Source organism: Lissotriton vulgaris, chromosome 10 (genome assembly GCF_964263255.1).
Source record: "Lissotriton vulgaris chromosome 10, aLisVul1.2, whole genome shotgun sequence".
Classification (NCBI taxonomy): Eukaryota; Metazoa; Chordata; class Amphibia; order Caudata; family Salamandridae; genus Lissotriton; species Lissotriton vulgaris.
In genome coordinates, this window is record NC_141698.1 from 880619577 (window position 1) to 880647069 (window position 27493).

At 43.9% G+C, this 27493-nt stretch overlaps 1 protein-coding gene across 4 annotated transcripts in view; it reads left to right on the top strand.

The window, feature by feature from the left end:
- CDK14 (cyclin dependent kinase 14) overlaps positions 1-27493 on the top strand; it is a 2039605-nt gene that overhangs the window by 1399714 nt on the left and 612398 nt on the right. For all 4 annotated transcript variants that reach the window (XM_086941837.1, XM_086941840.1, XM_086941838.1 and 1 more), the window contains one exon: positions 17254-17317. In XM_086941837.1, the coding sequence (XP_086797963.1) occupies positions 17254-17317 (64 nt within the window). The remainder of the gene's footprint in view (positions 1-17253; positions 17318-27493) is intronic.

The window sequence follows — 27493 nt, forward strand, 5'->3', positions numbered from 1 at the left end:
ATTACTTTGAGGATGTGGGTTCCTTAACTCAAAGGAGTATTTAATTGGCGCGTTTGAGAAGTTATTTTCATCGTCAAAGTGAGGGAGAGATGCTCACTTTCAGAGAGCTGAGCCAACTCAGAATTTGCAGTAATAATGCTGAGCATTTCCGACTTTTCAGTGAAATTAAATCAGTACTGTCAAAATGCAAGCAGTGATAAATCATAAATTTTAACCCTTTATGGATTCCCATTTATAATGTGAATGTTGGTTGACTTAATTGAAATACTCCGAGAAATAGCATCGATTGGTTATTTTTCCTCTAGAGGGAGCCGCACGATAAGAAACCGTGTGTACAGGCGCCCTGTAGTTATTTTTTAAGAAAAGACTTGTTCATCGAAAAAGGTATTAAAAACCGAACCTCTTCTGGGATATATGCATGTTTTTATTGCAAAAGCAATGGAATTGGATTGGTAGGGCGTGTTCCTGTGGCGAGGGATTACTTTCTGGTATCAAATATGAATTGTGATTTTTCTAAAAAAAAAAAATCCAATGAATCCTTATTGTCAAGAATTTGCACATTTTGAGTTTTCCAAGAGAATTGTTGAGGTGTACTAAACACCCGTGACTAAGAGGTCACATTTTCAGATATATTACTCTATGCATAGCACGCTAGCAACCCTCATGTGGAAAATCCAGCATTTGACTTGGTTTTACTTTGAAATGACATGACCTATGTTCTGATGCTACCATCTCGACTAGGGCCGGCTTTAGCGCTGGTGGAGAGGATGCGACAATTAGTTTTGCCCCCCCCCCCCCCCCCCCCCCGTCCCACCCCACACACACACACACTGCCTGCCCCTCGGATTCCCTCATGACCACTGGGCAAAAGTGCCACTAAACTCTTCCTAGACCCTCTCTCAAATACATTTAATTTGTTTTAGAGCACTGGTAAAGGCTGCCTTTACAAATATGGATGTATATCTACCCAACAAACCATTTTCAGCAACATTGGGAATATATAATGAAAGGCTAGGGGGGGAATAACTTCCTAACATATTTTATGCTGCTCTTTGATGACAATTCGTAACAGTCACTGGTCGATTTTAGGTTGTATCTTATAAACTGCGGTGACAAAAAGATCTCTCTGACAAAAGCACTAATCCACTCGGCCATTCACAAAAAATACAGATTTATGATCTGCACGGTACAAGTTCTTTGCTGCAGGCATATTAACCCTCTTCGCTATTTTATGGCAAGTGAAAACTGCCAATTGAAAAAACTTTGATCTCTTTCTCTACCAGGAACATTAAAAACAAGAGTTATCTTGAACTTTTCAATGCTGCATAAAAAATGGAGCGGCAGAGTGGCCTAAAGAACGGTGATGGATTAAACCCAGATCTGTTGACTGGGTGTAAGTGTTTGATTGGTTCAGATGCTCCGTCCATCACCACCCCCTTTTGTACCGCATAAAAAATGGAGGCAGAAGTAACTGCTGTGGGTGTTTTTAAATTATAAATTATTGCTAAACACCGCCATCTCCCCCATTCCCCTGGAGGTTAGCACCCTCTCTCCAGGTCAGCGCCCAGTGCGGCTGCACCAGTTGCACTGCCCTAAAGCCGGCCCTGATCTCGACTACTGTTTCAAACCAATGAAACTCCAAAGTGACCTAAATTTCGGGCCACAGAAACCTGATTGCAGGACAGAGAAAAGATGAGGTATATATCAGCCAGCAGTTTCATAGTTTATGGGTCGGATTTACAAAGATCCATGTATGTGTAGGTGAGGCTTAAAATATTGTTTACACAGTAATACCCACGATTCTTAGGAGTAAGGCAAGAGTACTCTTGCAGTGGCGCAGCTAGAGCTTCTGGTGCCCGGGGTTATCCCTCAGATTGCCACCCATGCCCGGGGGACTGGGGAAAAAGGACGGCAAGCAGCGGGGGTGAATTGGCAGGGATTAAGTTACAACGCCACTCTCTACTCCACTGCAGGTGAAAGCAAAGGTCGGAGCAAAGGTGCTGCGTGGGTCCACCCACTATTTTCACAGGGTGAATGCCGTCCACCCTGCCAAGAGGTTGGGCCACATAGAAATATGCTGAACTTGTCCCGGTGTCATTTTCAGACTCCTGGACACGTTCAGCAGCACCTGCACATTGTCTGCTTTTCATTCCCATCAGCAATGTGCTGGCAGCGAGGGGGACTTTTTTATCTTCACCTCCAGATGGGGCCATTAGGCCACCTTATGATGGAGTGGCCTGGAACCTCACACTTAAATGTAAATGCAAGGGAGGAAAACAATTCACACAGCTTGTTATCTCTTCACAGGTACTTAAGAGAGGCATGTATTTGACTTTGTTAGGTCCCGTTATGTAAGTGCATGAACTGTAAGAATGTCATATGTGTTGGTCTGTCCCAGTATTTACACACAATTTAAATAACACTATTTTCATGCAAGTGTGTAAATCAGTGTACAAGATATGTTGCCTAAGTCAGTGAGGGTTAAAAGGTGTAGCAATCACATATCCTACATAGCTCACTGTGCTACATTGAAAGGCTTACTATTCATGAACTGCAACTTGCAATTAACGAATGGATCTGTGTTTAAAGCAGTAACCCACTTACCTAGCTACATTAACCCCTTGCATGCTGATGACGAACCCCAGCCGTCATGCACTACGGTGCTCGTGTGCTGATGACGGCTGGGGTTCGTCATGGCCCGCCCCTGTTCTTTTGTTTACCGCACAGCGGCGGAAACGGGCCAGCAGGGAAGGGGTTAAAAAAAACATTCTATAATCTGCATATTACATGATGTGCTTTGCTAGCACATTCACCTTCTATACTACTTCGAGTCAGTTCTGGGACTACACAAAACAGAAATCTCTCCAAGAAATACTTTAACCATCCAGGTTATTTCACCAATTATTATTTCAAGATATATACACTGAACACCTCTGCAGCAGATGTCTTTCTCCATAAAAATATTAGAAAACGCAGACTTTGTAACCAATTAAGCATAAGAGATCTACCATCATGCTTGTCCTTGTTGCCAATTTCTTTGAGGCAGGGTTTTAGAAAGTGTTAAATTAGTTGAGGCCCAGATTATGCATCGGGATTGCACCACTTTGTTAAATCTCATAATGTGCTTAAATGCACTCCTGACATCTGATGTCACTTACTGTGATGCCACGTGTTAGGTCATGCATTGTGACATCACAGGCTGTGATGGCACACACTATGATGTCACTTGCATACTGACTAACTAGGCGAAAAAGGCCTAGTTTTAGTCTTCGTCTGTCACAAACTCCAAACATGGCACACAGGGACAAGAGTACAATGTGCAATACGATCACAAACGTCTGCTCTCCATCAGGTCTTCTCCCACGCCAGCCCACACTGTGAGGATGAAGAATCTTCTGCAAGAGGATATACGTTTTCTCAAATCCATTTAATCCTGCCTAAATATTTGCAGTTCACCAACTAAGTCCGATGTTATCCCATAGTCTGAGACCACATTGTTTCCCACTGTGCCTCCACTAGGTTCTAAAATTCAAAGTTTAGTAATGAGGCCGCCGAGGCAGCGATTGCCAAGGCACTCAAAGTTATGCTTCAACAGCATCAGAAGGGGACGTAGTGTCGGATTATGGTCTGTTAAAATAAAAAGATTTATTCAGAAGGATGGGCCCGTTCTGAATGTTCGTGCTGGTGTGTTGTTACAGTCGCCCAACCGATGCTTTGCGCCATCGCTGATACATTGCATTAAATAACCCCTTGCTCAGTTCACATAATCCTGCTCATCGAAAACGTCTAAAATGGCCTTGAGTCTGTGCATGCTTATAAATAAACAGCAATTATTATTTACATATAAGGAAATAAATCCAAAAACGAATCGGAGTCCTTTTTCCTTCTCTTGCAAATAAATCTCTTTTACAAATGTTGAAAATAAACTTGATATATATTGATTGACGGATGAAGAATTGTTTTTTGATATATGTAAGTTGGGTACAATCCATTTATAGAGAATTGTATCTCCTATTCTCTTTTTTGGATTTATTTCCTTATATGTAAATAATAATTGATGTATTAATTTGTGTTTGAAGATATGTCTAGGACCTAATTGTTTCTTTATATCAATTGATACCCAGGTCCTTTGACTTATTGGGTTAACCCCATTGAATTAATGGTATAAATAAACAGCGTCCTGCCATCGCAAATGCAAGTCTGAGGTGTCCTAATGAAAACATATAATGCATGCTCAACACAGTATGACAATTATGACGCGGTAAAGGCCTTTCTGGTTTCAGTTCGCGATGCCTGTCATTTGTTTTTGTTTGGTTTCATTATGTAAAGAGCATTGAGTGCTTTCTCGTGTTCCACAGTGGAGCCTGGGCGCCTCGACAATAACGCTAGCCTTGTGGAGGTCCTAGGCACCGTGGCGTCAGGGGTTTCATGCAACTCTGAAAAGGGAAGCATGCCATGCTGTGAAATCACAGTCTAAAATCAGTTGCTCAGCAACAGCCGCAGCACATGTGCCCGCCTCCCCCATAATAGTGCCGCCTGGGGGGGACCGCCCCCCTAGCTACGCCAGTGTACTCTTGACTTCATCTTGGAATGGAGGAGTAAGCCAAGAGTGCTACAAGAGTAAGTTACTACAAAATATGTGTAAATTGGAATCTCGTACATTTTAATTACGCTTTACGACTACATGTAGATCGCTGTCCGTGGCAAAATAACTAACTAATTAAATGTCCTCTGTGCAGAGTAGATATTAGAGAACTTTTTGGACTATCAACCGTTTATGGTTCTTGTCAAACCCTTAAGAAGACCCCAAGAAAGTCTCAATGACCTTCTGGGGTCTCAGTTGTTGTTTATCAGGACTCCGCCCTTTTTGGAGAAGAAGACTGCTGTAGGCAAGTCGGAGAGAATCTGGCAAATTACATTCAAGGCAACCACGCCCCTCAAATCTGTCCTTGGTCCTGCACTCTCAGGCGTGGTTTTAGGATGCATACGAGCCCCTATAAAGGGTGGCTGCAGACATGGATTACATGTACTTCTCAAGGGAGGTGCTAATGTTGCGTGGAAGAGATTTGTAACTAAGTACAAGTGTTTGCAAAGGAAACAGTATGTTTTAAAAGTTTGTCCCTGGTCTGCATTTCTTAATGCAGCTTTAAAAATAAAAAATAAAATACTGTAATATTGCTGTGTCATGGTAGCAAACGTTGCTATCACATAAACCACACATAAATATATTATTTTGAAATATTTCCACCACTCCTGTCTCTTGTGGCATACGAGAGAGACTTTAAAGTAGTGGTTTAATTATTGTTGGAGACCATCAACAGATCAAGTATAATAGGGATGACTGGGATGCCACTGGTGCATGTTGATCCATATAAAGGCAGTCTTCATTTAACACAAGGTCAGGGCTTTAAGTGGACCGGGTCCTGAGCACCGGCAGTTCTAAAAAGCTGGTGCTGAGACAAGTCCCTATAGGGCTGTCCATTTTTGCTCTCATTCTAAGGGTGAAAAGAATAATCTTAACTCTCCAGCAGTACCACCCGTCATTGCCTTTGAGGTAACTTCAAAGAGACTCGTTATAGTTATTTCACAGTCTCATCATTTCAAAACGAAAGCTTTTTCAATACTATATACATTGAAGCAATAGTTGTTACTAAATTTATCTTACGCAACTAACAACCATTAGCAAAGCCAATAGTCCTGGCTTGTTGTATGTGTATTGTTACATGTATTATATATTTGGATGCAATGACAGAAAGCACAAAATACCAGATGGATGTCACACTATGCAAGGCACATATTTTTAGCTTAGGTGTTTTTCATCCATGCCCTTAATTATTTTGGCCATGCCCCTTTGAGAGACCCCCCACCCAGTTTTTCCATCTCACTTACAGCCCTGCACAAGGTATTGTAGATGCAGGTTAAAGGTACCTTAACAAAACAATTCAATTATGCTAAAAAGCTGGACTTCAGTGCTAGAAATAACGGTGTAAATTCGAGAGAGAGCAAACGAGCGAGAGAGAGTATGAGAGAGAGTATGAGAGAGAGTATGAGAGAGAGTATGAGAGAGAGTATGAGAGAGAGTATGAGAGAGAGTATGAGAGAGAGTATGAGAGAGAGTATGAGAGAGAGAATGAGAGAGAAAGAGAATAAGAGTAAGATAGGGACTGTACCTGTCACGTTGTCCCCTTTAAAAAGCTTGGAAATGTGGTTGGACAGCTCTCTTTCGATGCAAGCCCAGGCCAAAAAATTGAGTACCTCCATTTTGCCAGGTTGAGGACGCTGAGGAAAATTTTGGCTCTACTGTCTTTCATGCAGAAGAGTGGTAGTCCAGGCATTAATTTCACCATATCTTGATTACGGAAATTCTGTTTATCTGACTCCCTCAAATCAGTTAAAAAAGACTCCAGGTGCTGCAAAATGCTGTGGCCAGAACCATCTAGAAGATACCTAAAAGTTCCTCAGCCAAGAAAGCCTTGACCTCTTTACATTGGCTTCCAGTGGAGCATAGAGGTAAATTCAAGGCACTCTGTCTGGTACAGGAAAATAAATGGGAAGGGCCTCCATATGGTTAGAGCCTTACTAAACTCTTACATTCCGAGCAAGATGCTAAGATCTTCTAATAGTGGTCTCTTAACAGTTCCACATTTTCTACAGGCCAACTGGGATCGAAGATCTTTCTTTCACCTTTCTCCCGAACTTTGGAACCCAATGCCAATACGTTTGAGACTCCAAGTGGCAGTTGGTTGACCACCTGTTAAGCTACAGGGACACAACAACCTTCTAGAAGCCTTATCCTGAAGAGCCCAGCTGACCAGTACTGGTTGGACCTACCCTGAACACTGCTGGTGGCTTCTGCTGGACTGAACCTTGACCCCCTAGTGCTGCTCCTGAGATCCTGGGACTGCTGGCTGTGTCAAAATGTACTACTCCTAACATCCTGAAAACATAGGATTAGAAACTTTTTGGCTCCAAAGACCTCCAGAGGACTGGGACAAACCTGCTGATGAAGGTGCATTGCCACTGGGTTAAAATTCAGGTTTCTCCCTCTCTGATCTTTTCCACTACAACAAATCCTTTTCAGTGGGATGTTGCGGAAATCAGCATTCTGTGAGTGATCTTCCTTGAGCCAAATTTTAAATTCTGTCTCTAAGTTTTCCTGCCTAGAGTCAACAGCTTAACCCAGACTTGCTATTTGACATTGTGGATCCATTCTTGGCCACAGCATGCTGCCTTGCCCCTCTGAGGATTTTTGACTTCCATTTGGGCCATATGTAGGTAGATAAATACTGGTCCGTAACTGCCGAAATTCAGTGAATTTGCCGTTACTGACTGGTATTTAGCTTTTTGTAATGTAAGTGGCTGGATTTAAGGATTCAGTAATTTATCGATTCATTAATTTAAGGAATCAGTAAATTACCGAGTCCTTAAAATACTTAATCGGTAAATTACTGAATCCTTAAATCCTATGTAGGGAGCACTCAAGTGAGTGCATTTTGATTTAAGGATTCGTTATTTACCACCAACTACAAGTTGGTGGTAAATATCGAATACCTTTAAAAAAGCTATTTTGTGCTTTTTTAAAAGTGCCATGTGGCAGACATACATGCCCTTATGGAATGTATGTACGCCACATGTGCACACATGCACGATTCAGGGGTGCAACAGGGTGTTAATGTGACACCCTGCCACCCTTGAATATGCTCCCCCAATTACCGATTCAGTATTTATGGAATTGGTAATAGTGAATCGCTTCCCATTCATTCCTATGGGCCTCCAGGCCCATAGGTATGAATGGGAAGGTATTCCTTATTACCGATTCAGTAAATATTGAATCCGTAATAACAAATATTACCGAATTGGTAATATTTACTGATTTTTTTACCTACATTCTACTTACCGATTCTTAAATACCGAATCGGTAAAATTCGGTATTTAGGAATCGATAAAGAGAAATTACCTACATCTGGCCCTAAGTCAGGGGGTAAAACTTCAGAATGGGAGAACCTGGTTTCTTTATCCGACTTGAACTCTATCACGGTCGCCCTTAAATCATGGCTATGTCCTGGTCAAGCCCAACCAAGTGACTGTAGTTGGCATTTAACAACTGTAAAAAATCATATCTCCATTTCCCCTTATTGGATTTTTGTCATTTTGGTGTTGTTTTGTTCATTCAAGTATCCTATATTTTAATAAATTAGAATATTGCCTAGCATTTTTGACTCTTTTGTTACTTCTACATTCTTTACATATTTACTTAAGTTAAGCTTATCTACTCTGTGCCATAGCTACCGAAGATAAAGCTCAGGTTTAAATGCTAAAACCTTTATTGGTCCTTACAAGAATAGTGACATTACTACTTGTAGTGGACAACCATCCTGCCCAACTAACAATACACTCTCTCACATTACTTAAGATCTAATTACTCTTGCGAAGTTATAGTGCTCTCGATGTAGAGATCGCAAGGTAGGAGAACCCAATGTTGTTGTTTCTGATGTATTTGCATACAAGCATTTCTCTATGGCCTTGTTTAAACTGACGGCAGACTATGTAGATATTTATGTGGTTACTGCTGCAGAATTTGCTGGGCCTGGCAGATTTCTGAAAAACTGCTTTAAAGCGGTTGACATGCTTTCAGTTTAGTAAAGCCCAGCAATTAAATGTAGGATCTTCTTGGTAAGCATTTGTAGTCTCACAGGAGTAATGCTTTCACTCCTGTCTCCTTTGGAGGTAGCTTAGAGGCTGCCTAATAGTCTGTAAGGGCATGCTTGGCCAAAGTGATCACCAGGATGGTAATAAATTAGTCTATATCCACCATGAACAGCACTAAACTGAAGTTCCTTGGTTGTATCACCAGAGGTAAGTTCCACTAGACAAAGAGTTGTTATTATTAAGGATTGTCTCATGCATCTTCTCGCCGTGACCCAATGTCCTCTCAATAGCTTATTTTATTAGTTTAAGATAGAGCAGTCACATAGATGCTTTGGTTATTATAGTTTTATATCTAATTAAGATCAGTTCAGAGTAATAGTGAGGAATGGGGGATGAACAAATGGGGCATATAGAGACTAACACAGCAGAGATCAACGTTTTTCCACACACCTCATTGCCAACAGTTTTCCATGTTCAATTGTCTCTCCCCCTCATTTTTCTCATGAATGTTCTAAGTCCCTCAGAACTTTAGTGAAAGTGCTGCACATGGGGAACTTAAAATGGACAACATCCTGCACATCCTCTTCCCTTTGAACACAAGGACATTTAAAGTAGAAGAATGAGATTGAAACAAAACAATTAATGCCATATATATAGTCGTTATACTCTGCTGGTGACACACAGTTACATCTCACTCTCTGAGGTCTGTTCTCTCAGTTTTCTTGTGCTGCACTTGGAGAGATCCCAGTACTGCCTTTGTTGCCTCTAGTTGGCATGTACACATTCCACGTGGAATGTAGTCTTCTTCATTTAGAAAGCTCTCCTTAAATTCCTCCTGACTCCTTTGTTTTTTTTCATAAGCCTTCTTGTACAACATTACTTTGGTAACATTTGATTTCTCCCCATCATATAACCCTAGCCATGTAGCTGTGTTTACCATGTGGTTTCACTTTAACTATATACACTTTCTCAGATTTCCTGACTTTCGCCCTTCTCTTTTTATTGTAATTTTTTAGATTTTTGTAATGTTTTATTACAGATACCTTTTTTCTCTCCTGTCTGTCTTGGTAATCATTTCCACACGCAAAGAGTTTATACTATTTCCTGGTTTGTGTTCTCTCATTTTCTCAAACTGTGATGGCAAATTTGCGTTGTTCACAGGACATTGGTATGTCTTCAACATGTCTTTTACTGCTTTTGTCACATTCATTTTATTTGTCACTGCCATTTGTATCACACCCTTCATAATCTGGTTTTTCCTTTCTATCAGGCTATGACTTTGTGGGTAATAGGGTGTGAGGTTCTACGTTTGATGTGCTTGAGATGCAAATAATCTCTTATCATTTGTTATGTAAATTGTACTCCACTGCAGGTAAATTGAACTCCACTGCTCATAGTCAGTTCGTATAGTAGTCTTCCTAACATAAACATATTCAGTGATAGTGATTGTGTTCAAAGGTATTTCTCTAAGAAATTTTCATCCATTTACTCTTGTAACCGACTAGTAACATGCTTCTGGTGGCAAAGCACACTTAAGCCCTATAAAGGCCAGGCCCCCCATCTGCCATACTTCAACTAGTGTCAATGGTGTTTCTTAAATGTTCACTTTTTTTGCTTTGTATACATTTCATACAGTGATCTCGTAAATCATGCAACATAGAGTCAATTCTTGGTCACCAATAGTTTTTTTCCAGTTTTCATTTCATCATTGTTTTAACTAGGTGCCCCTGATGAACGTCTCCATGAGTAAATGCAAGTAATTGCAGAATGTGTTCTTATCCTGATACAAAGTTTTGCCCTTTTCTCATCAACTTTCTTTGCAGTTTGTTTATTGCACTGTACTGCCACAAAGTAGTAATCTGTTAGTTCCAAGTAAGATCTTAGTTGTTTCCTAATCTTGGGTTCTGGTGCCAGGCACATTGGTTTTAATAAATCTGGTGTGGTATCTGCTTCCAGCTTGCTGCTCAGCCAGTGTGGATGTGTTATAGAATATTGGTATGAGTGATGAGGTCGTAGAGTGTTGGTATGCCTGGTTGAGTGTCAGTTGAGAGTATGGGCTGAGCTGCAAGGAGGCTGCTCCTGGTGGGGTTCTTTTCTGTACCTTGTACATCCTTCTTACCATCTTACATCTTGCTTAATAAACCTCTTGAAGATACCCCTTGGACCGGACAATCATTCAATTACAATACTGGCGACGATCTGGATAGAACCTTCAGGTGTTTCCACAAGGACTACTGAATGTTGGAAAACGCTTAAAGCAACTCCAAGGTACGAGAATCTTGTAAATACAAACAAACTACTTACAAACTTTAAGGCTTTCTGGCCCTCTACGAACTTTACAGCTTTCTGACAGCCTACGAACCCCACCAGTGACCTTCCATCGGTCACCCACAACACCTCCGTGCCAGTCCCTTTTGGAGTCGCCCACATCTCTACTGTTCCAGTCCCTGCTGCATTCGCCGACAATTCCAGTGGGCCCGATTTACAGCCTGCCTGCCTTGCAGCCTGCCTTTACTGCCGCCCTGCCTGCTGTCTTGGTTTATAACTCTTCTGCTGCTTATAGAGAGCTGTGCCTGTCATGCTATGTACATAGGGCTTCCCCAGTTACCAGTCTTTTCAAGAGCAGTGTACAGTTCCACCCTTTTTGCTTTTCTACTTTCGAGCGTCCTGGGAGCCAGCTACTGTGGACAAGAACTGTGTACCACAGTGTCTGCTCTGCCTATTCTGTCTTGCGGTGCTGGGAACTGAAGTCTGCGCCTACACCTTCATTAACATTATTGCAAGTATTTGCGGTGACATAGGCAGTGGCTGACTTCGTAACACAAATTGTGAGTACTTAGTGTGTTGAACATATTCCCCTGTGTGCTCCAATAATGGCGGTTAAACCGCTGCCGTACATTTTTAATTTGGCACGAGCCGCTTACTGCGAAGAACAACACAGCGTGTGCAGCCTTACCTGTGTGCCGCGCTCTTGCGATGCCACCTCATCATCTTCTATGATGTGTGCCTGCCACTCTAGGGGTTGGGGCACTACTACTCTAGAATTCTCCCTTTTAGAAAGTAGATATTTCTCTGCCTACACTTAGTCTGGGTACTGCAGATTCCCCCCTTCCATCTGCATACTGATAGCCTGCCTGGGCTGTGGGGTGGGAGTGGTGATTCACACCTTCTCCCCTTGATTGGGCTGTGACTGGCTGCCCACTGTAGCTTTAACGGCCCTGCCTTTCGTCACTGCGACAGCCAGGTCAGGGAAGGCAGGGAACACCCCAGAACTCCCCGGACTCTTCCAGAAACCCCTGCCCCCAGACCCTTCCAGAGACTTCTGCCCCTTCTAATAACTAGACTGTAGGGTATAAAAGGGAGGGTCCTGGCCTCACATCTTTGTTACACTACTGGACCAGGAAGGATCTCTGCTGGAGTGAAGACTGCTGCGCCAGGAGGGTTGCTACACTACTGAGGCTGACTGCTCCCAGGAACTGCTGCCCCAAGCTAGCTGAGTTGCCCTGCCTGCCTGCTGATCTTGCCCTGCCAGAGGGGAACAGGAATAACTCCCCCAGAGTGTCTTCACAACAAGATTGACTGATTTTCTGGACTCTAAGCAACTTGCAAGGACTGTTCCCCAGCCTGGTTGGGAAATCCTGAAGGCAACGTAGTTTTATTCCCCTCATCCACTGCCTTAGCAGCGCTGGGTGTGTGCAGATCTTTTTATCACCCCTTAATCACCGCCCGAGACCCTAATTGACCTGTAAAGCGATGTTGCAGGGAAAGCACTGTGCGTGCCTGTGACCTGCATGTTGCCAAAGAAAGCGCGGTTTGCCCCGGAATCACCGCCGCCGCCCAGGAACTGAATGCGCTGGACAGCGATGTGGTAAAGAGACGCTGTGGCCGGGAGGAGCTGTGGAAGGTAAGCGCTGTGGAAGGGAAGCGCTGTGGCAGTGAGTCGCTGGGTGCCAAAGATAACCGCCGCTGGCCCGGAGCCTTGAGAAGGGCAGCGCGGGCTTCCCCCATGATGTCAGGGGAGCCGTGCTGTGATTGGTGCCGGCGTGGGCCGTTGCTCCAGCAGCTGGAGCGTCATCAAGGAAGCCGCCCTGTGATTGTTCCCGGCATGAGAGTTGCCCCAGCAACGGGAGCTTCATCAAGGTAACGCTGGCATTGCTGGATTGTGGGGGCCATGGTTAAAGTGTTGTTAGTTCCCCAACTGGCTGGCCGGGGTCTATGCAGCCGGCCAGCAGGTCACTGTGAGCGCCACACTGCCATCAGCGGGGACAGCATTACTTGAATAGGGGGCGTGCCGGGAACTACCACGACTATATAGCGAGCGCATACCGGGGCACAATAGCAACGAGGGTACAAGCTTCCTTGAAGAAAGCATTGGGCAAAGTACAGCGGGAGCATAATGGCGGTAAAATGCCCACGCTGATTGCAGAATTTTGGCTGCAAGGCGCCCCTTCTAGACTGCTGAACATCTGGGGCATATTGCCATCTGTAAACCGAAATTAATAACGGAGGCAGCGCCGGGCTCGCAGCGCCCCCTGGGACTCAGCAGGATATCGGAAGCTTGGATAAATAGTGTGAGAGGGTGACCCGTGCTTTTTCTACTATAAGCAGGGTGAAAGTGACACATGTATCCAAACGCGTGGAGACGTGTGGCTCAATGGTTAGAGCGGCAGACCCTGATGCAGAGGTCTAGCCCGGGACCAGGGTTCAATTCCCCACCTCGGTGGGTCTTGGGCTCAAAAATTCCACGGACCTGATAATTCTCACCTCGGTGCCTATTTCAATCGTGGAGTCCCACTCTGCAACTCTGGGCAATAGCTTGCTTAATCTCCACAACGGCCCCCACAACGCTAAGGATGCCTGGCCTCCACCTTGGGGGTGCCCTGGAGTGGACGCCTCACAGGGAAAGCCAGGATGGGTTCCACAGCGGTATTCGTACAAGTGCCTTGAGACCCTTGCGGGTGAGTAGTGCGCTATACAAGTATCAATTTACATTTACAACGCGGCGATCGGGGTTTAATCTTCACCGCCTAAGGAACTGTTTTGCCCCCATGGTTCCCCTCTAAAAGACAGTTTCTTCCAGCCTATTTTGGAACAGAGATCACAGGCTCATTTACCTCGATGCTATTTGCCTCAGAGACCTTATTACTGAAAGCCTTTGATTATCATCATCATCATCATAAACTTTATTTCGATTTAAAATCACAAAAGTTTGTAACATAAGAAATATAATGGCCAGCAATACAATACATCATCTTAACAAATCCAGAGACTTGAAGAACATTATAAAATACGATATGTAGTTAAGACAATAAATATAGTGTAAAAGCTATAAAACATAACCAATTATTGCAGCCCAATTCAGACATGAAGAATTAGTTCATTTACATGAGCAACTAAGCTATAAAGGATGCATCCAAAATGTCAAGAGATAACATAAACATAAAAAGTGCAAAGTCATCCTAAAGGCTCTTGATGGACCAACGAATAGACCAAACCCAACCCCAAAATTTGGCAATTGCAATAACAAATCGGTCATCAAGTGAAGTTTTAAGAATTCTGAGGGCCTCTCTGCTAGACCTTGTGCCCAAACTATCGAAGATGGGTTTTATGCATCGATGTCTGGGTTTAATATAGGCTGGGCAACAGAAGAGAATATGTTTGAGAAATTCAGACCAATCGGGGCAAAAGAGGCATTCACTCGAGTTTTGATTGTGGTTGCCCCATTTAGAAGTATCCACATAGTTAGTGGGAACTTTCCTAGTTTCCCCACTACCCCACTTGACCAGATGCCAAAAAGCTGACATATCCCTCCCGGTACAAGCTTTAAGAAGGTCGGTCCAATGCCCTTCATCCCATTCTCTTTTGGCCTGAAATTGGGCTGCCTTATATGCCACCCTCTTATCTCTCATCAGATCCCAGTTTTTTGTGCGAATAGCTGATGCGAGGGCACTGTAGGCCAGTCGACATGCGGAGTTATACCAAACTGCGGCTTTGTGAGTAATAGTGTTATACGCTGATTATCTATATGTGGAATCTTCTATTTTTGAGATCTTGCATAATTTTCAGATAAAGATATTTTTATTTTTACATAAAACCGGTGTGGTGTCCCTTTTGTGTGTGTGTGATTTACTGTGTCACTGTTGGTGTGGGTTGCACAAATACTTTACACATTACCTCCAGTGTTTAGCCTACCTGCTTTGCTCCGAGCTACCTGGTCAGAGCGGTGGTCCCTACTTGGACTAGGGCGCATATCCTGGCCAACTAGAGGTCCCGGTTCTAACAATGGTCTATACCACATTTTTGAGTCAATCCTCAATGTGTTTCTACACCATAAATTGCGATGGGAATGTCCCATATGTGAGGATCCCTTTGTAGTCTCATGAGTAAATTGCAAGTTAATGCAGAATTTATTCTATGTATGTGTAAGTTCTTAGACAAGTCTCTAACGGTGCGCATTGGTTATCTGTGAAATGAGTTTTGCATCATATTCAGTCTGGGTACCCAGGCGATACTGATGCATTCCCCTGATTGTGTGACAGGGCTTCAGACTCTGCAGCCTTGAATGCTGAGATGATGTACTCCTAAATAGGGGCAGATCATCTCAGGTGTGGTGTCTGTAGCAGGTCTGGCTGCTGTTCAGCACCAGAAGCAGTTCTGCAGTTTGGGGCTCTAACGGGGAATTTCAAATGTTGGCCATATAATAGATCAATGTAATGATCTGCAGGTGTGTGGAGATACATTTATGTGTCATGCAACATTTATTTTCAATACACGTTGGCATGCATTTTTAGAGGATCCCATGCTTTGCTTCATGATCTGCAAGTTTTTAATCTTAACTCATGTTGTTAGAAGTCCATTCAATGTTATATTTGTCGTTGGTTTAAAGGGCTCACATGTTATGTTTGAACAATTAGTTATGAAACAATTTGTTATGAAATATGTAACATAACCACGGTAACACGTCATGCTTGGCTAGGTGGCTGTAATACCACCTCTGTAACAAGTCATTCTTGGATGGATGGCTCTGTATTGTCACATCATAGTGTACTTTGTGCAGCATGAAAATGATACAATCATCAGTTCTGCGGCTCAGGAACCAGCCAGCACAGCGGGCACCTGCACTATTTTTCATTCACCTGGTAGTTTTGTATCACAGTTGCAGCTGTATGTGCGACTCCTTCTGTAATAGGCATTATGTACATGGAAAATAAGAACACGACTAATAACATATCGGTCCCTGCTTACTTGCATCGTGTTTTGTCTTAATGCAAAAGAACGCTTTAAACCAGACACATTCTTAAAGTCTTGGAAACATGCACATAGGCAAGAATCTGACCTGCACATATATTTTTTATCTGTCTAACGACGGTTATGACTCGCACATGATCTTTCGTGTCTTTTTAATCATGGTTGTTTGAAAATGTGCTTTCATTGTAGATGTTTTGTTTAGAGAGCCTCCCATTAGGATTCTGAACTACTGTTCAATGGAGAGTTTATTCAAATGTATTATGCACTTTGTTTCTCGTATGCAGAAGATGCAGAATGTGCTGTGTTGTTACCATGTAATGTGCAGAAACCATTGGCTCAATACCAAAAATGTGCCCAAACGTGTGACAAATGTGCTGATTTCTGATTCAGGCAATCATCTGCTTTTATAAAAATATATAATACAGCACCCACTACAGTTATAGAGGGGGGGAAGTCGGAACACAATACATACTCAAAACCATGTCCTTTTTATGGTTTTCTCAGACGTGATTCAGAATAAAAGCATATTTAGCAATAGGCAATGCTGCACGCATTTATTCCAGCTTTTCTGCTAGTTTCTCAAAGAGCACATGGTCTAGGAAGGATCCGCCCATCTAATAAACCAAGTAGAGCGAGAAGGCTGTCATATTCTAACTGCAAATCAAGCGTACGAATGAGTATGAAGGCTCGTGTTTTAATTAAACATATGTTGAACATTATTACCTGCTGACCGATAATATTAACAGCAGGCTGATCATGTCCAGGAGCAGTGGATCAATACCACATTTTCGGGATACTCATGCAAAATAGACTTACAATCAATCTTAATGAGCATCATTTACATAGTCAATATTTCACCATCTTAAACTTATTCGGGGAATGCCTGGTATAGTTGCAAGTTCCATTGAAATTCTGTCTCTGAATCATATTTTTGGAGAAGACGAAGCTTTGTCTAGTCTTAACTGCCTTGAACAGCGAAGACGTTGGGTACAGTCAGTGCTCAATCTTGCTTTAGTTATAGTGCACATTGATGGATGTGCTTACAATGCATATTGATGGGTGTGATTACAGTTCGCATAGATGAAGTGGCTGGCCGTCATTATTGAACGCTGGTGGATTTGCTTGCACTTCATATTTGTGGATTTGCTCAAGGCGACTATTGCAAATTGAAGAACGTGCTCCCTGTTGCATTAGCTTACAGTGAACATTGCTAGAATTACTTAGTGTTTATTCCTTACAGATGGATTTCCTTGCAGTACATTCATTAACACAGCCTATTGCAATTCCTTCCCTTCATAACATGTAAAGTAAATGTTCTTAGCAGTAACCTGTTTTTAATTTGTTTTCTGTTTTCAGATTCTTGGTACTCCCAATGAAGACTCCTGGCCGGGTGTCCATTCTTTACCTCATTACAAGCCAGGTACGACAGTTTGTTTCATTATCCATACATTGAGATATTACTATTTAGAAGTGACATCTGTAAGAAAGTTAGGGCACAATATTTGCTGTAGGGTATATAGTAGAGGATGAAACTGTAAGCTTTAAATTGTCACCATTCTTGCTCTCCTTTATTTCAACATTGTAGAATGTTTTCTTATTTCCTCGTATTCGAAACTATGGATAAATCCACACATCCCTTCATAGAAGCATCCTCTGACTTTGTGAATCAGGATCTAGCATGATTTGTGCAGGTTCCACCTTTTGAGTAAATAAGTTCAACTTATGTATGCAAAATGTTTTGTGAATTAGAACTTCTGAATGTTTCTCTGCCACTGCATTAGTAATCTTGTACAGTGTTCAAAGCAGGCTACATATTGCATCTAAACATAGGATGTAGAGATCTTGCTCCTCATTTTGCGTGAGTCGCCCCTTCCTCCCTATATTTTCTATTGATTCCTCTACACAGTACCCTGAATTTATAAAGATACAACAGATACTGGATTACAGATAAAAAAAAGTCCAGAACTGGAAACCTATTCATACATGGCTAGGGACCATATGAGATCTCAAGCCATAATTCACAGTAGAATGTGGGCAGGTCTTAAGATTTCTGAATATTATAAACTCATAATGATGGTGATCATTTAACAACTAGACACATTTACAGATCAGTAATTGAGTGTCATTGGGCCTATCTAATTATATTCCTTCTCCTCATCCTGGCCCGCTCTATGGAGCTTCACATGTACACTAACACTTTTTAAATTGTCTTTTTGTAGAGACTGTTTTGTAAAATGATATTGGAAAAAGCTTGCATAGTTTGGGAAACGGGACCCTTGCTTACTTGTCGGAAATCACAAAATACTTATGTATATAACACAATGTGTTTTAAACAAACTCACATGGACACAAACAGACACACACACACAAGGCACACACATGCACTTACGAGTCTAGCCCGGGATGTGAGCTGTTATGCATCTGCATCCACAATTCACAAAGGACTGTGTCTTGGTATACGTCCAACTGGCACCCTTTTCTCTTGTGCTAGCCAGGACAAAGCGTAGAAAAAGATACCAAGCCAACGCAGCAATGCTTATGCACTTCATGACTGTTGGACATATTTATCTTTGCATTGTTGGCACAATCACAAATTGTCCTTTTCTTATTTCTGCAACTGCACACTCCCCTTTCCATTGTTCTCATCTCAGTCTTTGCCCATCTCCCTTCCCAAAGGCACTTCAGTCAATGGCCTATTCTCACTGTGTATTTGCTTCTTGGCTGATATGTCCCATCTATGTTGCTTAGCATCTCTATGCTGATGACACACACATTGAATTCTTTCCTCTCTATCACACCTCTACTCTAGACTTAAATCAAGAAGTGAAGGCTTGGGAAATGTAATGTCCTCGAGTGAGAAGTCCTAAATGAACTTGGCAAAGGTAGTTTTAGTGACGAGGTGTACCACAGGACACAGGTTGATTGTAGAAGTTATTATTCATGTCATATTTCTAACAGCTCCAGGAAACAACTTCCATCCTGGTTTACAAATACATTCCAAGAAAGAACTTAATACACCATTGTGTTCTTCCATACACGTAAACCCTGTAAGAGATTACCACAATATCTTCCCTTTTTCGCATTAAAAAAGCTACAATTGACAATAAGAAATCTTATGCAATTTACAAAACAATACCATAAAGTGGAAATACATAACTCAAACTAAAGGAAACTTAAAAGGAAACTTAAGATATATGCTTAGTAATGCATAGACAAATTCTATGACCAAAACTCACAAACACAGAATATTCCTAATGATACCTTAAAGGTATTCCAATGACTCTCCTTGGTCAAACCATATTGTCTGCAGCAGGACCTTTTTTTCCAAATGGACTATTCTCTTCTCGTGCCTCCACAACATCTCTGTTTTTGACTTTCACTACCCTTGAGCAATTCCACCATTCATCGCCTTTCACTTTTAATGGAATCACCGCTAACTGCTTCTACTTTTACAGATTCCCTGAACCTATACTGACCTTTTGGCAAATGAGAGGGTTCTCTTATGTGGACCCAATCTCCTTTCATTATGTCATTCCAAAGCTTTCCCTGACCATGTTTCTCATCAAAACTCAGCTTAGTTGTTCTTTGTGCTATCTCCACCATAGAATGGACACACTTATCTATGTCACTCTCATGAGAAGAAACAGACTTGCACTCTTTCAACCATGCTGGAAACAAATCACTGACAGGTAACCAACCTCTCATGACTTCGAAAGGTGTCTTACTTGTTAAAGCATTGAGACTGCTATGATGAGCAAACAGCATATCCTCCACAGCCGTGCGCAAAGCAACACTATTCTGAACTGGCCACAGGATACAGTCTACTAAAGTCCTGTTATTTTTTTCCACCAAACCATTTGCCTTTGGATAATACAACAGAACCCTTTTATGCTTGATTTCAGATTTACTCCGATATTCTCTAATTTCTCTTGACACAAATTGCACCCCATTGTGGGAGATTCTCTTCAGGAAAACCTTCTCTATATCACACTAATCACCTAATACTAGTGCTGATAAAACAGCACTAGTATTTGGTTCAGAGACAACTTCCACCTTCCGCCATTTGCTGTAATAGTCAACCAAAACAATGTTGTTCCTAAGCCTCGATGGCAATATGTTGAATGGCCCAATGAAATCCATAGCAAGTTTGGATCATGGTCTTTCTGGAAGCTCAACTGGGTGAAGGGGCGGAGTGACATTTTTCAAAGCCTTATCACTTGTGAAACAGATGACACAATCCCTAACCATTTGAACAATTTCATTGTCCATACTGGGCCACCAATACATGGAACGTATTCTTCTTTTGGTGACTGTTTGCCCCAATATACCCTCGTGACCAGCCTGAATAATCCACCCTCTCAGCCAGGCCCGGACTGGCCATAGCGGGCACCGGGCAATCCCCGGGTGCGCCGCACAGGTGGGGGCTGATTTTGCGCCCCTGGGGGCCGTTTTTGTTACAGGGCCGAAGCAAAGCTGCAAAATCTGCCCTGTAACAAAATCGTCCGAAAACCGACCCCGGCAAAGAGCTCGGCGGCACCTCCAACTCCCCCCTCAGTGGGGAGGGGGGCCGGCCAGGCACTTTGCCAGGGCCGGCTGTTGTTCCCTGTCCGACCCTGCTCTCAGCGACACCAGCGGAATACACTTATCACCTCTCATGATTAGATCCTTGTCCTCTAATGTTAGCTTAGCAGATATCTTAAAGTATGGTTGGACACTGGAATGAAAAGAAGAATCCTTTGGCCATGCACCGGCCACATATTCTCGAACCATTTTCAAGACTTCATCTTTCTCCATAAACTCCACCCATTCCTCCCAAAAGAACTCTCCAAACACATGAACTGCTGCTATGAGATATTCTTGATCCTCATCCTCAGGTTCAACTTCCATGACACTGAAAGGTTATCTTGACAAGTAATCTGCCCTAATATTTCTCCTACCAGGGATATACTCAACCCCAAATTTGTACTGGAGCAGTTTTGCACTCAATCTGTCAATCCCGGGCACCATATCTCTGATAACATCCCCAATCAAAATACCAATGATGGGGTTATGGTCTGTAAATTTCTTGAACTTCATTCCCTATACAAATGTGAGCAAGCAGTTCTTTTCAGTCACAGAAATATTTTTCTCATTGTTAGATTTGGGGGTTTCTAGTTGGCACAGGATAAGGGGATTACACTTCTAAAATAACCCCTGCTCACCCCCTTGGCACGAGCAGCAAGGCTTTATCTCCGAGGCATTGTAAGTTAAGCATTTATGACCACACACAGTAACCCAGTGACAACACTACAAATGGACACCACACAAGGTTGTATATCAAAAATAAGTCTATTTTATATAGAGTTACCACAAGACCAATAAACGACAAAAATAATCCACAGTACTTTTAGATCTCAAGAGTTCTGATTAAAAGGCTTGAATCAAGGTTCTGTGTGAGTCGGTAGCCTGGTCTGGCTACAGCGTTGTTGAAATAAAACAGAGTCTAGCAAATCCAGCGTACCGCATCGGTACGGGCCCACCCAAATGTCGACCGACTTAGTCATAGTACCTTTTACTTGAGGCGGCCGGCACAGATGTGCGAGCCGGTTCCGGTGTTCGTCTCGGTGCAGAAAGGAAGCGTTGCAGGTTGCGTTTTTCCTCGATGCGGTGCAGGCAGCGGCCCGTTGACGGAGTCGGTGGATCCAAGGCGTGCGTTGCAGGGCGAGATGGTTCTTCGATGTGGTGCTTGCAGCTTGCGGTTCAGCGACAGAGCCGGAGTTCGGGAGCTGGTGTCGATCAGTCCGGACAGCGGTGCGAGTCGGGTGGTGCGTCGCAAAGCGTGCGAGACGATGCCCTAGTCCGGTGCATTTACAGGACTCGAAGTCTGATTCATAAATAGGCTTGTTAGTCCCTCCTTAGTACCGCCTCCTCTTCATTTGTCACCGCCCATAGCTACTGGCCCTTTTACTTCAGTTGTTACACTGTACCTGTTATTTAGTCTTTAAGCACTATTTTCTTTATCCAATTTCTCTTAGTGCAGGCACGACGTGCTTTGGTGCCTTCTTTACAACCCCAGTATAGAAGGCGGTAGTCCCAGTACTGTTACATCAAAACAATGTAAAGTTATTTTTAAGCAAAATAAATTAAAGAAAACAATTGTTAGGTGCTAGAGTGTTATTTAATCACACCAAGCACCTGCTGCTCATTAGTCAGAATAATATTTACACAGGACATTAAAACATAAAGTTGGTGTGCCCAACTGAGTGGGGGAAGGGGGGAAAGTTATTTAAGTTAGGTAGTGAGGCAAGTGACAAACACAATACAAAAGGTATCACAATCAAATTGTTGGGCATGTTATTCAGTGCCACATATTCATACTGTACTTCATAGCAGATACATTACACTCATTTACATAGCCATGTACAATAGAGGGTTACAGTGCGAAATGCGCTATTGATTATACTGGCATCAATGGTGTGTCGACGTTTCGACCCCTTAAACCATGTAGGTTGGTTCTAGTCCTTACTGACGGGGTCTTCCTCAGGACAAAAGTGTAGGTGAGTGCAGAGGGGCACCTAAGGGTAGAATAGGGGTTATGTCAGGTCCAATAATTAAATTAAAAGATGATAGAGAATATGCACGTGTAAATCACTGTATTTACCGTATCTGAGTATAGAAAGTAATAAGGGCGCACACACAAGCGGCGTGCTCCCCCACCACTGCAGGATGCCTGACTGACTAGGGTAAGTGCGCTCTTAAGCTCCACTTTCATCAGAATGCATACCCATAGAATTAGATTGCTTAATCTCTGCAATGCACCCCACACACGGGTTCTTGGTTACAACACGGACTAACGTTATAAAATTTTTGTATGAGTCATGTTGTGGATTCAGGCAGAGTGGCAGCGTGTCACTTCACTTTTTTGCCTCTAGCGGACACTCAATTATTCACTTTTCGCTCACTTTTTGATCAGAAGACATTTGTGAGTCATTCCGATCCCTTGTGTATTGTCGGGCGCTTTTGGAGTTCATTCTCGAGCTCACATTAATTTCGCTTTCGCTCGCCATAGGGCTGATATCTTGGCATCTGGCAGTATGCTTTGTTAACTCACATTTTTTAATTGAACCGGCATGACATCACGTCACCCAGTTTCATGATACATCAAGGTACAACGGCCCGTTAGTCACACAGACGCACTTTTGACCAACCGGGAGTTTTGCATTATGCATGACCCCAGCAAGCATATTGTAACACACTGCTTGCCTTATTCTGCATGAACACTGTGGCTAGCTGAGACGTAGCCGCCGGCTGCATTTCGTCCGTTTGTAGTGAAGCACAAGTAAATCTCCATATGCTTCCCCTTTTAGAATGAGGTTTTAATTGGAATGTGTCCACGTGTGTAATCAGTCATTTTTAAACCAGGCACTGTATCTCATTACACTACTAACTTCAGATGTATTAACCTGGATCCATACACTGATTGTCCCATCCCTCCTCCCTTTTTTCATTATAGACTAATTGATTCAAGTCTCTTGAAGAAATTTGTGAATAATTTCACAGTTTGACCGATGGTTTGGCCACGGATTATCTAACAGCATTGCCACTGCTTTGAAAAATTTGTAGGGAATTCGTCCACTCTTTCTGAGTACGTTTGAGTACCTCTTGAACTGTCTTACACGGTGACCTTAGCATTCACAAGGCCGCCTCTGACAGACACCTTACTTTTGCAGGTGTGTATCACTCTCGCCTACACCCTTTGGAGCCTTTGAAGCCCCATCGTCCTTGACGATCCATTGTGCTTACCAGGCCTTTTCTATACTCAGATACGGTATATACAGTGATTTACACTTGCATATTCTCTCTCGTCTTTTAATTTAATTATTGGACCTGACATACCCCCTATTCTACCCTTAGGTGCCCCTCTGCACTCACCTACACTTTTGTCCTGAGGAAGACCCCGTCAGTAAGGACTAGAACCAACCTACATGGTTTCAGGGGTCGAAACATCGACACACCATTGATGCCAGTATCATCAACATCGCATTTTGCACTGTGACCCTCTATTGTACATGGCTATGTAAATGAGTGTAAAGTATCTGCAATTAACTACAGTACGAATATGTGGCACTGAATAACATGCCCAACAATTTAATTGTGATACCTTTTGTTTAGTGTTTATCACTTGCCTTAATACCTCACATAAATCACTTTCACTCAGGTGGGCACACCAACGTTATGTTTTTTAAAACTTTTTATTAAGTCTGCTCAAGGTCTTATTCAATGCACAGCAGTGAACAGAAGAAGTATAGAAAACATCAGTACATATTACTTGAACTGACACGATAGTAGCGGAATGGACAATAATGCAAACGGCGTTACACCAACCCCGTCCACTCAGCCGGGTATCTACACCAGGGGCCCCACACCTTTTTCCACTTCTTGACACACCCTCTGGATTTATAGACAGTCTCCTCCGCCCTCTGGCGCCAATTCAGGTCCCTGATCCATTGCTCCCACTGAGAGGGCGACCACACCCCCCAGTTGCAGGCTATGTTTTGTTTTGGCTCACCCGCAGCTGTAGCTAGCCATATCTCGTTGTATCTGGACCAGTCGGTAGCCCCTCTAATCATGAGCAGCAACCACCTCGGATCCATCGGCACCGACGATCTCACCACCAGTGCCATTGTTTGTGCAACTTTGGCCCAGTAGGGCACTATATACGGACAGTCCCAAAGTATGTGGAAAAAGGACCCCTCACCCTGGCGGCCTCTCACACACAAAGGCAACAAGCACCTCCCCCAGGAGAACAATTGAGTGCGTGCGCAATACACCCGGTGCAGTATTTTCAATTGCACCAGGTGGAACCTGATCCTAATTGCAATTTCATGAGGGCTCTGCAATGCTTCCTGCCAATCGTCGTCTTCGAAGCTGCCTACGTCACCCTCCCATCTCTCCCGCAAAGTCACCAGGGGGTCAGGCATGTTATTAATGAGCTTGCAGTAAATGGTAGAGGTAGGCTTTTCCAGGATAGGGTCAAGAAGGTGTCTGTCCTCCAGTGGAGAATATTCTGGGAGCGTTACATCCGTGTGTATGCATGTTCGTAAGGCATGGGTGAGGCGCAGATAATGGTAGTGTTGGGAGTCGTGCATTCGGTACTCTTTTTGGAGATAGTTAAAGAATCTAGGTGCGTTCCCCTTCCACACATTGCCCAAGTAGTCAATCCCTATGAGCCTCCAGCCCTTGAAGCCAGTCAGTCTGGACACCTCAACCAGCTGGTTGCCAAACCAGAGCGGCGTTCTACCCGTAAGGGTGTCCGTCCAGCCCAAAAATGTATTAGCCTCCCTCCAACACTGAATCACTCCCCCTGTATGTTCTGGGAGATCCCTACATCGCTTCCTCGTGTACAAGAGAGGCTTGCAACTGCCCCCCGGCATAACATGCCTATCCACCCTGTAGGCTGGTTCTGACCTCTCTGCGTAGACCCAGTCATTAACCACCAGCAACTGTGAGGCCCAATATTACAGCTGAACGTCCGGGAGGCCAGCCCCCCATCGTATACCCCCCTAGTGAGCTTACGCGACGCTATTCTCGGGTTCCCCCCGTCCCAGAGCAACATCCGCACTGACCAGGAGATGCGTTTAAACACCCCAACAGGGACCGGATAGGGCGAGTTTTGCAATATATAAAGCAGTCGGGAAGTGCGAGCATCTTGAAGAGCGCAGCACGCCCCATCAAGACGAGAGGCAAGGAGCGCCAGTGGGCAAAATCCGAGGCCAAACCCGCCAGGTGGGGCTCAAGATTCCTGTTAAAGAACTCCGCTCTGTCCCTAGTCACATAAACCCCCAGGTATTTAAACCCTTCAGTAACGATCGAAACTGGGCATCGCGATGGGATCCTCGGGTAGGGCCAGAGAGGGGATAGATCAGCGATTTGGTCCAGTTGATCATATACCCGGATAGCTTCCAAAGAGCTCAAATAGATGGAGCGCCTGTGCCATCGAGTGGTAGAGCCTAGCCATATAAAGGACAATATCATGTGCGTATAGTGATATACGCTCTTCCTACTCGTCAGTAAGCGACAGTCCCCAAAATTACCCATCCTGTCGAACCCAATGAGCCATAGGCTCCAAGACCAAGGCAAAAAGGAGCGGGGACAACGGACACCCTTGCCTGGTGCCTCTGCGCAAGGGGAACGCCCGGGACGTCGCTCCATTCACCTTCACCCTTGCCTCTGGTTGTTCGTAGAGTAGGTGGACCCAGCTGCAAAACACCGGTCTGAATCCAAAACGCTCCAATACTTTAAACAAGTAGGGCCATTCTATACTATCAAAGGCCATTGAGGCGTCCAACGCCATCAATGCTGTTTGAGTGTCGTCCTCCCCCTCTGTCATGTATAAACCCCATATAATCGACACAGGTTTAGTCTAGTGCTCCTGTGCGGCATGAACACCGATTGATCAACATGCACCAAATCGGGCAGTACCGCTAGCAATCTCGTCACCAGGGCTTTAGCCAAAACCTTGGCCTCCACGTTGAGGAGCGAGATAGGCCGGTACGACGAAGATTGCTCGGGCGGCTTCCCGGCTTTATGAATGACCACAATAGTGGCTTCTCGCTGATCGGGCAGGAGCCTACCTACACTCCTCGCTTCGAGGAACGTCTATCGCATGGTGTCTATCACGATATTGGCTTGCCTCTTATAGATTTCGACCGGCAGGCTGTTAGGTCCCTGAGCTTTACCGGACTGCAGGGAATTGAGGGCTTCTCCCAGCTCCAACCCCGTGAGCTCAGCCTCCAAACTGTTGGCTTGCTCGCTGGATAGAGTGGGCAAGGCAAAATCATGAAAAAACTCCTCGCAATCCGTCTCCGTCCTCGTGCACACTGGGGTGTAAACCACTTCATAGTATGATGCGAAGGCCTCTGCTATGGCGCGCTAGTGGTAGCCAGGGTACCAGATTTGTTTTTTACTGCGGCCACCAAGGACCGCTCCCGACGTTCAAGCCATGCCAGTAGCTTCATACTCTTGTCACCTGCGTCGTAAATCCTATGTTGCATGGCAAGGGAGTAGGCGCGTGCCTCACTCTCCGCCAGCGTGCAGAGCTCCTTCTGCCTAAGAGCCAGCTCATGGCCTCTCTCCACGGATGGGGACTCACTGATGACTTTCTCCAGTGATTCAATTTCGCTCTACAATTGTCTCCTTTGGAGCGCTTCCTCTTTTTTTTGAGCACCGATCAGTGCCTGAGCCTGACCCCGTAGTAGTACGCTTTGTAAGCTTCCCCCAGGGTCAAGTGGGAATTGACCGAGCCCTTGTTCTCTGCAAAGTATAATAGGGAGCTCTCCCTCAGTTTGTCAGCGATAGAGTTGTCTCTGAGGCGCCAGGGGTCGATCCTAAGAAAGGCTTCCCTATCTATCATTGGTCCCTTAAGAGTGACCCCCACCCGCAAGTGGTCCGAGATACCCCTGGCCATGATGCAGGAGTCCATGAAGTCACCTAGTTGATCCCCTAGCACAAAGAGGTGATCTATTCTGGAAAGAGTCCCATGCCTAGCAGAGTAGAACGTGTATTGTCTGTTGGAGGGGTTGTGTGTACGCCATACGTCCCTGAGTCCCATTGCAGC